The 13957-nt window shown below is 42.6% G+C and overlaps 1 protein-coding gene across 8 annotated transcripts in view; it reads left to right on the forward strand.

The window, feature by feature from the left end:
* The window catches only part of LOC140187816 (rap1 GTPase-activating protein 2-like), a 448669-nt gene that overhangs the window by 283103 nt on the left and 151609 nt on the right, over window positions 1-13957 (forward strand). For 2 of the 8 annotated variants that reach the window (XM_072243588.1, XM_072243589.1), the window contains exon 1: window positions 10875-12230. The exons of the other annotated variants lie outside the window; for them this stretch is intronic. In XM_072243588.1, the coding sequence (XP_072099689.1) occupies window positions 12019-12230 (212 nt within the window). In that variant the 5' untranslated portion in view covers window positions 10875-12018. Of the gene's footprint in view, window positions 1-10874; window positions 12231-13957 lie in introns of those variants that run through there. 8 annotated transcript variants of the gene reach the window in all.

Genomic DNA, 13957 nt, shown 5'->3' on the forward strand with positions numbered 1-13957 from the left:
AAGATACAAATGGCTCTCCAATCCTGAATCCATGCCCTTTCCCAACATTCCAGGCTGCAGTTCTGATGGCCTTGTCTTCAGCTGGCTGGACTCAGCACTTTGGAATTCCTTCTTCCTCCTTTCCATCTCTCTCTCTCTCTTCTCCACCACTCTGTCCTTAAATCCTCACACTTTGGTCCAACTTTTGGTCACCAAGGCATGCCTTTGTTTAAGTGACAGATAGCACTATGATATTTCATGATCTCATTGAGTTTAACTCTATGTAATTGGCTTTGTATCTGTAAGCTGGTAGGATTAATGAAATAATACTTGGCGTTATACAGAGTGAACCAGCAAGGAACATATAAAATGGAACATTACACACAGTACAGGACCTTCAGCCCACAATGTTGTGCCAACCTTATAAACTACTCTAAGATCAATCTAATCCTTTCCTCCTACACAACCCTCCATTTTTCTGTCAACCATGTGCCCAACTCACTGAAACCTACTGAATATTGAAAGGCCTTGATAGAGTGGATTTAGAGAGGGTGTTTCCAATAGTAGGGGAGTCCAGGACCAGAGTGTACAGCCTCAGAATACAAGGATGTCCCTTTAGAACAGCGATGAGAGCAAATTTCTCTAGCCAGAGGGTGGCGACTCTTTGGAATTCACTGTCCCAGAAAATGAATTCCTGTGGAGGCCAAGTCATTGGCAGATTTAAAGTGGAGGTTGATAGGTTCTTGGTTGGCAAGGATGTCAAAGGATATGGGGAGAAGGCAGGAGAATGGGGTGGGAGGAATAATAAATCAGCTTCATGAGAGAACTCGCTTAACTTTTCCGGTCATTGAGTCTATGCCAATTTCCAAAGTATTCAGATCAGATTCACCTTCCCCAAAAACCTATTCTCTCCCATGTGCCCATGGACTCTCCACCAATTCCCCTGCCACCCACCTACACTAAAACATTTCACAGTATGTTCTCAGGATAAGGGAGGCAACCTGGAGAAACAGCATAGTCTTCAACCAGTCACTGGTGGAGCTTGGGGCTGAAGACGTACAGGTTGGGGTTAGTAAGCTGGTGGGCATGCTGTGTTGGTGTCAGAAGCATGGTGACACAAGATGTGTCCCCAGCACATATTGGACTGCGTTGGTCATTGACACAAATCAATGCATTTCACTTTATGTACATGTGACAAATAAAGCTAATCTTTACTGAATACTGGATTGGGTTTGAGGGATCAATTAGCTTCCTCCTGTACCTATTTCTTATAATCAATGTTACTTACTTGCTGAAAAATTAGGCAGGCGCTGAGAAGTGAGGGAGAGTGAGATTATCAGAAATCTTTTCTAGATGGTCAGGTATCCTTCAATAGTGAGGGAGAGTGGGATTGTCAGAAATCTACAAACAAGAGAAAATCTGCAGATGCTGGAAATCCAAGCAACACACACAAAATGCTGGAGGAACTCAGCAGACCAGGATGCATCTATGGAAAAAAGTACAGTGGACATTTTGGGCCGTGACTGTTCGGTGTCCTGGCCTGCTCTGTTCCTCCAGCATTTTGTGAGTGTTTGTCAGAAATCTATTCTATACAATAATGGCTAACCTAAGGCACCAGGTGCCTGAAGCAGGCGCTAGGATGATCATTAAATAATCCTGTGGCACTATTTAAAGACGAGGTACGAGACTTGCTGGTCGACATTCTTCCCTCGATATGAATATTAATTTTTCAGTCAGCTTCAAGCTGCAGTTCAGCTGTATTTACAACTGACAGTTCTGTTTGTCCATAGTTTGTTTTGCGTGAAACTTGATAAGGGGTTTCAGAAATCCATGCTGAGGGGCACACTGAAACTTGGTGCAGCTACCGCAAGGGCTCAGCGGGGAGGACCTCAGTTAGGGTTCTTCTGCCACTGGACAGGGAGAGGTGAGGAAGCCCCTCATTATTGTGGTAATGCACCACCCCAGGGGCAAACATGAGTGGCAATACTCCTATTAGTCTTCAGTAATGTAATAGAACACAATGCACTAAGAATGAAGGACATTGCACAGTTTATTCCTGTAGATAATTTTTGATTTTGAATAAAGTTTGTTCAGTTAGTTTTAAAAAAGGGTTATTCAGATTAGAAACAACTCACACAAAATGCCGGAGGAACTCAGCAGATCAGGCAACATCTATGGAAACGAATAAATAGTCAAGTTTTTGGGCCGAGACCTTTCATCAGGACTGGAAAGGAAGAGGGAAGATGCTAGGATAAAAGGGCAGGGGGAGGGGAAGGAGGAGAGCTAGAAGGTGATAGGTGTGAAGAGTCGGAGGGCAGCAGAGATCACTATCACCTCTCAGTTTAGGTGGGCACACATCCTTTGTCTGTGATATCCCTCGTACCAAGAAGGGGAAGCAGGCGTGAGCATTTGAGGTACTCGGGCGAACGGAGTGCAGTACCCTGCATCACCTGCTGTGCCCTCAAGGAAAGCAGAACTGATGCAGCCGAAACAGACAAACACTCTCACAAGTACAGCAAATAGATTTGAGTCTGGACATGTGACCAAATCAGGAAAAGATATTGGAGCAGAATTAGGCCATTCAGCCCCTCGAGTCTGCACTGCCATTCCATCATGGTTAATTTTAACCCTCTCAACCCCTTTCTCCTGCCTTCTCCCCATAACCTTTGACACCCTGACTAGTCATGAACCTATCAACCATCTGCTTTAAATATACCCAATGACTTGGCCCCCGCAGCTGTCTGCGGCAATGAATTCCATAGATTCACCGCCCTCTGGCTAAAAAACTGTTCCTCCTCGTCTCCGTTCTAAAGGGACAGATCTCAGACCTTGTGTCAAAATCTGCTCATTCACTGGGCAAAGAATTAACCACAGAGTTGAAATTGTGAATCAGGACACAGCCCCCAGTTCCAAGACTGGCATGTCAATGTTACCTCACTTGAAGCTATTCAGTTTTCCTGACTGATTAAGCAATGTGCATTTAATGGACAGCAGGTATATAACTGTCCTTGAGGAATCGAGGCTGTCATGGTGCTCAGCATTAAGGCGCGATATTGGTTGACCCATGTTTAACAATTTAGAGCTGATGATGGCAACATTCAAGCAAAAGAAAGAGCTTTATTTGCCCTTGAATACTTACTTCACTCCAAAAGCTAATTCACTGTGTGAGGACGTTGAGGGATTGCAATGTGATAGACCGCTGTGTGAATTCAAAGTAATTTGGGGTCTTGCTGATTCATTCAGTTAATTCTATTTCTTTCAACTTCACAACAGACCCAGTGACAATGTGATGTAACATACCCTATGAGTGCTTGTGACCTAGACTTTGCTGTCTGAGATTGTTAGAAGTAGATTTGCTAGTAACACTGTTACTACCCAGTAATAACTGTGCAGAGGAAATAAATTGCCGAGCAGCAGGACAAATTGGAGCCCTTCCAAGAACAGGCAAAGCCATAATGGGCCAAGTGGCCTTGTCCCACTCTGAATTTCTCTACGATTCAATGAAATTAACTTACTTGCTGCCCTTTACACTGCTGAAGGTCTCCCATCACTGTCTCCCCATACAGTGGCACCCAGATGTGGAAGGATTCTTCATTGCTGTTTCCGTAACAGTTTTGTCGTACTAGTCAGGGTTGCTAGCCCTGACTAAAACCCCAAACCTGGAGGACCGGTGGACCACTCTTAGTCTGGCTTCTACCCTTTGACCTGTTTGGCACGGTTGACTCTAAAGCACCAGGACCTGACTCTAGCCAGCACAGCCCTCTGGGTCACTGAGGCACACAAGCCTCCAAACCTCATGACAAGGTTGTGCTTCTCTTGGAGGCCAAGAAAATAAGGCAACATTATACTGGGTGAACTTAGCACCGGACTGTACAAGGTCATCTCAAAGTGTAAGAAAACATGAAACAATTCCGAAAGAAAGAAATAATGAACAAAGTTTTCCCACAGCATTCCCTCCCACTTCTGGACACTGGGTTTTCAGCCCATCTCATCTATATTGTTGACAAGATTCCAAATTTCCCTTTTCCTATCCAAGCTTTCACGTTCCGTCACATGCATCCATCTAACTTCCCCTGTAATACATCTGTAGTTTTCTTGTACAATGCATTGCCGAGGATTGACTGTGGAAGGGCCCAGGCCCGAGTACCTGATCTAAGTGCCGAGTCAGATTAAAAAGATTAAGGAATCGAGGACAAGGGTTAAGGACGAGCTGGTGTTCAGAGTACCTCGTGAGGCTCTACTCTCCTCAGTATTGAACTGATTTTGCAGCTGTGGCCTGCAGCCATCAGGCCCCTGGACCGGCTGGAACATTGAACTGGCTCTGTGGCTGAGGACTCACTTTCAGGGACTTTGTGGTCCATGTTCTGTGTGTTATTTGTTTATTTTTTATTGTTGGTGCAATTTGTTCTTTTTTTCGGACATGGGATATTTGCTGTGTAGGGTATATGTGAATTCTATTGTGTTTCTTTGTTTTGGGGCCACCTGCAAGAAGATGAATCTCAAGGTTGTACATGACATACACACCTGGATCATAAGTGTGCTTTCAACTTTGAGAGGTAATATTAACTTGTTAACTAAGAAGGACGATGGTTTATCCAGGTAACTGGCCCAGACAGCACCAAAGTTCAAAATAAATTTATTATCAAAGTATATATACGTCACCATACACTACCCTGAGATTTATTTTCTTGCAGGCATTTGCTGTAGAACAAAGAAATACAATACAGTGAATTTAAAACTACACACAAAGACTGACAAGCAACCAATGTACAAAAGAAACTGTGCAAAAACATAAAATTAATTGATTGATTGATTAATTTATACTGAGACTATGAGTCAGAATCAGAATCAGGTTTATTATCACCAGCATGCAATGTGAGATTTGTCAACTTAGCAGCAGTAGTTCAATGCAATACATAATATAGAAGAGAAAAAATAATAATAAATAAAATAAAAATAATAATAATAAATAAGTAAGTAAATCAATTACAGGATATGTATATTGAACAGAACAAAAACAGAAATACTGTGTATTAAAAAATGTGAGGTATTGTCCAAGGGTTCAATGTCCAGTTAGGAATCAGATGTCAGAGGGGAAGAAGCTGTTCCTGAATCACTGAGTGTGTGCCTTCAGGCTTCTGTACCTCCTACCTAATGGTAACAGTGAGAAAAGGGCATGCCCTGGGTGCTGGAGGTCCTTAATAATGGACTCTGCCTTTCTGAGACACTGCTCCCTGAAGATGTCCTGGGTACTTTGTAGGCTAGTGCCCAAGATGGAGCTGACTAGATTTACGACCCTCTGCAGCTTCTTTCGGTCCCGTGCAGTAGACCCCCCCCCCCCAAATACCAGACAGTGATGCAGCCTGTCAGTTGTAGAGTCCTTGAAAGTGAGTGGGTTCTGTCATCAGTTCAGTGCTGAGGTGAGTGAAGTTAATATTGGAAGTAGAAGAAAATGGAAAAACAGCCAGAATCTAAAAGTTTATCAGAATTAGTAACCAGAAGGGACTTTAAGAGTGGAAGTCTAGCATAACTGACTCTGTTCTTTGAAGAACTGATGGAACGAGTAGGTAAGGGTAATGTAATTTTCCTTAATTTTCCTTATTTCTAAAAGGCTTTTGATAAATTGCCATGTAGACTAAAGAGTAAGCTGAGAACATGTGAGAAGAGATGGCTGGCAGCAGTGTCAATTCAGAGTGGCAGAAGGTCGATCAGAACAGTTACTGGTGATTTACAGAACACTGCAAAACTCTCAGGCACATATATATAGCTTGGGTGCCTAAGGCTTCTGTATGGTACTATTGTAATTTTATGTATTGCACTGTACTGCTACTGCAAAAAAAACCTGACAAATTTCATGACATATGTGAATGATGATAAACCTGATTCTGATATGGGTCTCTGTTGTGGACTGAGAGTGGGAAGGGGACAGGGAGAGGGGAATCATGGTTGGGAAAAGGGGAAGGGAGAGGGGAGAGAGTGGGAAGCACCAGAGAGACATTCTGTGATGATCAATAAACTGATTGTTTGTAATCAAATAACCTTGCCTGGTGTCTCAGAGCTGGATGTGTCTGCAACCGTGCCACCTCCATCCCTGGCCCTCCTTCTCTGCCACCTGTCCCACACCCCTCCGGTGGCACTCCACCCTTGCCATTCCCAATGTCCTTTGCTCCCGTCATATTTACAAACTCGCTCTCTGCTCCACGTTGACAAATACAGTACTGTGCAAAAGTACTGTGTGTAAGACTTTTGCACAGTACTGAACCTTAATAACTTAAATGTTATGATGCAAATAAACCTCAATTTCTAAATTTGCAGACGACAGTAAATTGGGGAGGAAAGTTATCTATAGAGAGGATAGCAACAAATTACCATTTTGGAATATGCAAGCAATTGCAATTTTACTTTAACTGACAAGTGTGAGGTAGTATATTTTGAAGAGAAAACTATTTATCAGGAAAAAAAATTCTAAATGGTGTTGAAAAACAATTCAGATACAACATGGGCTGCAGAGGACATTACGAAGTAAATTTATGACAAACAAACTCTCTGTCACTCTCTCTCTTTCTCTCTCTCTCTCGCTCTCTCACTCTCTCTCTCTTTCTCTCTCTCTTTCTCAGACTATGTTAGCACTGTACACATAATTAAAAAATCTAGCCTGCAGCTAAAAATGGAGCTCTAGCACTCCTGGTGAAAAATCACATCACAAAACCCATTACAAATAATATAAAGATTGCTGGAAGTGAGTTCACCAAAAACTGTTTCTAATAATATTCCTGTAAATAGAAACTAATCTTGGTTTTATTGATGAGCTACAGAAACAGTCCTGCAAAGCTTTCTGACTTAATTAGACAATATGACCCAAGAATTTTATCTTCCTTCTGAATCCCAAAATCCGTCAAATTGATTTGTGGAGAGCAACATCTGAAGTTATGCCTGGCTTTGAAGGATAGACACCAATGACTTTGTTATTTTTTTATCTTCGATATCCATTAGTTAAATTGTTGGGACCAAACAGACTTAGTTAGGTTTTATGAAGGAGCTTCTGCGAAAGGGAAGTCGGGGGGAAATTTCACACTTTAGTATCTGAACAAAGTACGAGAAGGAAGCCACTGTAGGACACAGTTTTCTTAAAATTTCAAAGTAAACTTATTATCAAAGTACTGTGAGATTCATTTTCTTGCAGGCATTCACAGCAGAACAAAAGATGCAATAGAATCAATGAAAAACTACAGACCCATCATACCAACCCCTAGGAGAGGCAAAAAAAGCACAGAGGCACCAATGGATTATTTTTGGAATAGTAGGGAATTATTCCCCTGAATGTATTAAACAACAGGCTTCTAACAATTGGTTACCCATGACATCACTGAGTAAATTTATCTTGATATACTCTTTGAGTGACTTCCTCATTATTGGTTTGATGTTCACCCATACTTGCACTCAAAAGTCTGTCATACAGAGTGATGAAAATGGTGAGAGCCTCAAACTCCACTCCACGTAGTCCTCCTCTAGTACTCTTAACAACTCAGGAAACATGGATGACTGAATGTCTCCTCTTAATTCATCAAATCCAATCTTTTTATCAGTGGACAGATAATGTATAACAGTGTTCACTTGATGATATTCATCCTTCCTTTGACTTTTTCCAGTCCTTTCAAGCTTTAGTCCTCCATCGATGTGAAGTGTGTGGTCAGAAAGATTTCCGTCTGGACCATTCCACCCTCTCCAACCCCTCAGAAGGGACAGGTCACCCATTGATGTGCTAGTGATGTGGCACTGGCCCCTGTAGAGTCCTGCATTAGGCAATCTCAAAGCCCCTGGTAGGGGCTATGTAGACAGAATGTTAAGTCATGGGTTCCTTGCCCTGGGTCTTTCGACTGTTCACATTAATGCAAGGACCTTCCTTTTCCGGTAACCTGTAAAGTCTAGATAAGCTGCTCACATAGTCACATACACAACCGTCACATACACAACCCTCGTGAAGCACCCTCCTGCACTTTTCCGGAAATCCCAACCCAGATCCCCCCACTGCTTTCAAGTACCTTCACTCCATCCACTACATGAAGCGGGATTTCCTGGTTCCACTTTTCATTCTGACATGTTGGTCCATGGCCTCCTCTACTGTCATGGTGAGGGCACTCTCAGGTTGGAGGAGCAACGCCTCATATTCCGTCTGGGTAAACTACAGCCTGATGGCATTAACATCAATTTCTTTAACTTCCAGTAATTTCTCCCCTCTCCCCTTTTCTCTTTTTCCATTCCCCATTCTGGCTGTCCTCTTACCCCTTCTCTTCTCCTCACTTGCCTATCACCTCCCTTTGGTGCCTCTCTTCCTTCCCTTTCTCCCATGGTCCACTGTCTTCTCCTATCAGATCCTTCTTCTTTAGCTCTTCTCTAATTCCATCCTTCACCTCCCCACTTCTCACTTCATCCCTCACTCCCACTCACCCATCTTCCCCCTCACCTAGCTTCACCTATCACCTCCCGGCTTGTATTCCTTCCCTCCAACCCCCCGATCCCCCCAACCTCCTTATTCTGGCTTCTTCCCCCTTCCTTTCCAGTCCTGATGAAAGATCTTGGTCCGAAACATCAACTGCTTATTCCCCTCTATAGATGTTGCCTGGCCTGCTGAATTCCTCCAGCATTTTGAGGGGGTTGCTGTGTCACCACTTTTGTTGGAAAGAGTTACAAGAGCAACAAGGATGAGGGAATCAAGAGCTAAGTAGCCTTCCTGGAATTATTTTCTTTCTTTTTTTTTAATTTTATTTTTATTTGGATAAGGAATTCACAAATATCATGTAATTTTTCACACATATAACGTTTTCCATTTTTTATATGTATAAAACTACAATTATTTATACATTCTTAAGTACACATTGAGATGATATAAAAGGAAAATAAACATTTAAATAGATAATTATGTACTGTGGTAAATCTAACCTATTAGGCTAAGTAATGGAATTAGTTGTTAAGAAAAATGGTAATAATAGTTTCCATATAACCCTTCTGGACCATTTCCACTGGTCCAAAATGTTGTATATAAGCCTAAGTGTCAACCATTGTAGGTGTTTATATCCTAATTTGTTCATGCTTGCTCCTGCCCGCAGACATAATTATTTTCTAAGCAAATAAAACAAAATGATTTTCCCTGACACGTTTAGTCCACAGTTGCGCAAAAGAGAACAGGCAGATGACTCAGCCAAAGTCAGCCGGGTTCAAAATGAACTGATTGCATCATTTGCTGGTGCGTTCAATAAATCAGTCAGCTGCTGCTTTGGAACTGTATTCCTGATGTTGCTGAGAACAGAAAGAAGTGAGTTGCAGATCGAAATCTCAATTTTCACCTCAGCCGACTCCAGGAGTTGTGTAATTGGTGGGATCCAGATGAGAGGACAAGTGATTGGGGAGTCGTGCTGTTCTCATGGCTGAGCGATTAGCGGAGATCGGAGGGTAGTATACAGCTGATGTCTCCTTAGACTCATTGCCTTATCTGTTTGCAAGTTGGATGCACAGGCTGCACACTGGCACTGCGTCAGTGCACTCAACTTTTAACTCCTTGTCGCTGTTTACTGCAAAGCCTGCAGCTTGGTAACAATTGGATTACCCTCCTGTGACATGCGCTCGGCCAGTTACGAGCTGGCAGATCAGGCACATTTTATGCTTCTAGGACACCGGGGACAGCTGAGATACGAGGAAGATCCACTCAGCTGAACCAGCACCATTCCTGGCAGTGCATTAAGAACAGAGTGGGATTTAGTGAGAAGCTCAGAATATATTAAGAAATGGAAGAAAGCAAAGTCAAGGTAATTTCATTATCAAAATATATATATGTGACCATGTACTCCCTTGAGATTCATTTTCTTGCAGTCACTTACAGGGAAATAAAGAAATACAATAGAAATTATGAAAAACTATACATAAATAAAGACTGACAAACAACTAATATGCAAAAGAAGACAAATTGTGCATGTATGCATCAATAGATAGATAGATGTATGGATGGATGGATAAATGGATAAACAAACCATTCTGAGAACATCAGGTATAGAGTCCTTGAAAGTATGCCTGTTGGTTGTGGAATCACTTCAGAGTTGAGGTGAGTGAAACAAAAGTCTAAAGTAGGCCGCCAGTTCCTCCCTGAATACATCTGATAACCATGCTACTTATCCTTGTGTTCTCCTGTTTTTTCCTCACACATCACAGCCTCCTCCTCAGAGATCTCACCAGTGGGCCTTACATTCCCATGCACACAAACTCCTTGAGAACTAACCACCGTTTTCTCACACATTCACACCCCTGAATTTCCCAGTTGCCACCTCTTACTTGAATATTTCCCCCTCTGACTAATCCCAAACATTGCCTGACTCCTGGCAGCTCCCCGGCTCTTGGAGCCCTCCCGCTACTCATCCTGTCCTCTAGGTTCCATCACCGAGTGGTATCAGATCACAGGCTAGACAGGTTCCCCAAACTCCGCTGTTGGCTGCATCCTGATCTCCATAATTATTCACTCAATTCCACTTGTTTGCGCTCCGAATAGGGCCTGATGAGACACTGGTGAAGCAGAGTTTTAAAACATAAGATAGAGGAGTAAAATTAGGCCATTCAGCCCATCAAATCTGGCTTCCAAAACCCTCTGAGGCAATGAATTCTACAGTTTCACCAATCTTTGGCTGAAGAAGTTCCTCCTCATCTCAGTTTTAAAGGGGCATCTCTTTATTCCAAGGCTATTCTCTCAGATCACATACTCTTTGACTAATGGAAGCATCCTCTCCACTGCAGCCAGGCCTTTCAGAATCCAGTAGGATTCCATGAGATCCGCCCTCCTGTTTCTAAACTCTAGCGAGGTCTGACCCAGAGAGAACTTTGCTGTAGAGAACTGCTCTGCATAACAAGGAAAGATGAGAACTGACTTATTAGAGGCCCCTTAAAATAATGAAAAGAGTTGACGTGATGAATGAAGAAGGTTTTTCCAAGTGGGCAACAGGGAAACAAAACTAAATGATCAGCAAAATGGTGGGGTGTGTAGAATAAATGGCAGGTTCCTTGGGTGTATAGAGATACAGGGAGACCTAAGGGTACAAGTGCAGATGGGAAATACCAGTAGATAGGATAATGAAGAAGGTTTGCCTTTATAAGCGAACACACTGAGTATAAGAGTTGGAAAGTCATGTTGCAGATTCAGAAAGCATTGGCTAGACCACACTTGGATTATTGAATACAGTTGTGGTCACCACTCCACTGGTAACTTCAGAAAAAGAGATTCACTGGGATGTTACCTGTAATGGAGGGCTTTACAGCTAAGAAGAGATTGGATGGGTTGGTTTATTTTCACTGGAGTGTGGGAGGCCAAGAGAAGACCTTACGGAGGTTTATAAGATTATGAGGGGCATAGGTAGGGTAGATAGAATCTTTTTCCTGAGGTAGTGGAGTCTAAAACTAGAGGGCACTGGTTTAAGGTGAGAGGGCAGAAATTCAAGGGGGATCTGAGGGTGAAGTTTTCATGCAGATGGTCATAGTTATATGGAATCAGAGGAGGCAGCAAATGCAGAAACAATTAGAATGTTTAAAAGGTACTTGCACAGGTAGTTGGGTAAGAATGGAGCGAAGGAACACGGGTAACACAGGCAAATGGAATTAGCATAGATGGACATCATCAACTAATTGAGCCAATAGGGCCCGTTCTGTGTGGACCTCAGTGAGCATTTATTGTCCATCTCCAAATACCGTGAACTGAGGAGACACATGGGAATCAACAACATTGCTTGGTCTGGAGTCACATCACCCACAACCAGTAACGATGGCAGATTCCCTTCCCTGAAGGACTTAATGGGCTTTGTGTGACAATCCAGAAGTTTCACAAGTCCGTTACTATTCTCAGACATGGACCTCAGTGGAGCTACACTTGCATGACAGGTAATCACTGGGAGAGAGCAGCTGGGCCAAAATAGCCTGTCTCTTGACAGATCAGCTTTGTAATTCTGTGCGGTGTTGCTGTTGGACTTTCGTTAGCCAATTAGAGCAAAGGTTACAAATCATGTAATGCCATCAAGATCTTGTCAAGAAGTTATGTTATCAGCATTTAGAGAGTTTGTCAAAGACTTAAGCCTTCAGTTTATTAATTCTGTGGGTCTTATTAGTGCTTGTTACATCTCGTGTAGAAGCTGCTTGGTATTTACAGACCATCACCCGTTCAGCAGGGAGAGCAGATTACACACTGAGACGTGGATACCCGGCACCTCGTCTCACCCAAGGTAAAATGCATTTAGTGGGAGGTCCGAGACCCTGTGATCAGGATGTGTGTGTCTGATTTTCCTTGCGAATAACAAATCACTAATCAAAATCTCTGGCTTCCACATGTGAATTAAGGAGGCCTCTTGTCATGGAAAATAAACCACCATTTCTAGGAGAATTCCAGTGAGAAAAACAGGATGAGTGTAAGGCAATGGTTTACATTTCTCCAGTTAGATTTAATGTCATTGAAATGAATAACAATGGTGGGGAAGAGTGAGGGTGACGATCAATATAAGTAAAGGGCTAGAAGATTTTGTGTGTCTAGTTTACACTTTCCTGGACTCAATCATGTTCTTACCTGTAATAAAAGAATTGGTATAACACACTTTCTCACTGGTAGTTGTATCTCAAGGACTTGCCCTGTCCAATTGTTCAGAAGCACCTTTTACCCCTTGCCTTCCCAGATCTAACCTTTATTTCAGAGCATAAACTCCTATTTTATAACAATTAGACCCTTCTTCCAACCTCCGGCATCCGAGGAGGTTAAAGATTAGCTTTATTTGACACATGCACATAGAAACATACAGTGAGATGTGTCATTTGTATCAAATCAAATCAGCGAGGATTGTGCTGGGCAGCCCGCAAGTCTCGTCACGCTTCCAGCGCCAATATAGCTTGTCCTTAACTCACTAACCCCTAACCTGTCCGTCTTTGGAATGTGGAAGGAAATTGGAGCACCCAGAGAAAACCCATGTTGTCACAGGAAGAACGTCCTTACAGACAGCGGTGGGCGGTAAACCCCGATCTTACAGCAAGCGCTGTAGTAGACGTAATTACACTGACCACTACACTACTGTGCCATCCAATAATCATAGGGGATTTTAACTTGTCGAATATTGATTGGGATTGCCTTAGTGCATGGGGCTTTCATTGGGAGGAATTAGCAAAATTCATTAATTCAAGAGGATTTTCTCTAGAAAGTCCTTTCAGAAAGACTATAAAACATTATTCTCCTGCCTTCTTCCCATAACCTTTGACATCCTTACTACTCAAGAACCTATCAACCTCCACTTTAAATATACCTAATGACTTGGTCTCCACAGCCATCCTTGATCCTTGGCTATGAATTCCACAGATTCATCACCCTCTGACTAAAGAAATTCTTCTTCATCTCCATTCTAAAGGGATGACTTTGCATACTGAGGCAGTGCTGTCTGGTCCCACTGTAGGAAACATTCTCTCCATGTCTACTGTACCTAGGCCTATCAATATTCAGTAGATTTCAATGAGACCCCCCCCCATTCTTCTGGACTCCAGCAAGTACAGGCTCAGAGCCATAAAGCACCCCTCATACGTCCACTTCTTCATTCCTGAAATCACTCTTCTGAGCCTTCTCTGGCCTCTCTCCAATGCCAGTACAACCTTTCTTAGATAAGGGGTCCAGAACTGCTCACCATGTTTCAAGTGCTGTCTGACCAATGTCTTATAAACCCTCAGACATGAGCCTCAGAAAGCCTCAACCTTATCTTTGGGAATGAGATTGGGGAAGTGAGTAAGGTGTCTGTTGAAGAACCCTTTAGTAACTGAGAACATAGTTCATTAAGCTTTATTGGTATTGAAATAAGATATAGTTAGCCCTTGAGCAGGGCCATAAACTGGGGAAAAGGAAGATTTGTATAGGGTAAGACAGGACCCATTACATCTCCCAATATTATTGATAATAAATGATAATCAGCAGGTCAGGAAT

This window comes from Mobula birostris, chromosome 25, assembly GCF_030028105.1.
Source record: "Mobula birostris isolate sMobBir1 chromosome 25, sMobBir1.hap1, whole genome shotgun sequence".
NCBI lineage: Eukaryota > Metazoa > Chordata > Chondrichthyes > Myliobatiformes > Myliobatidae > Mobula > Mobula birostris.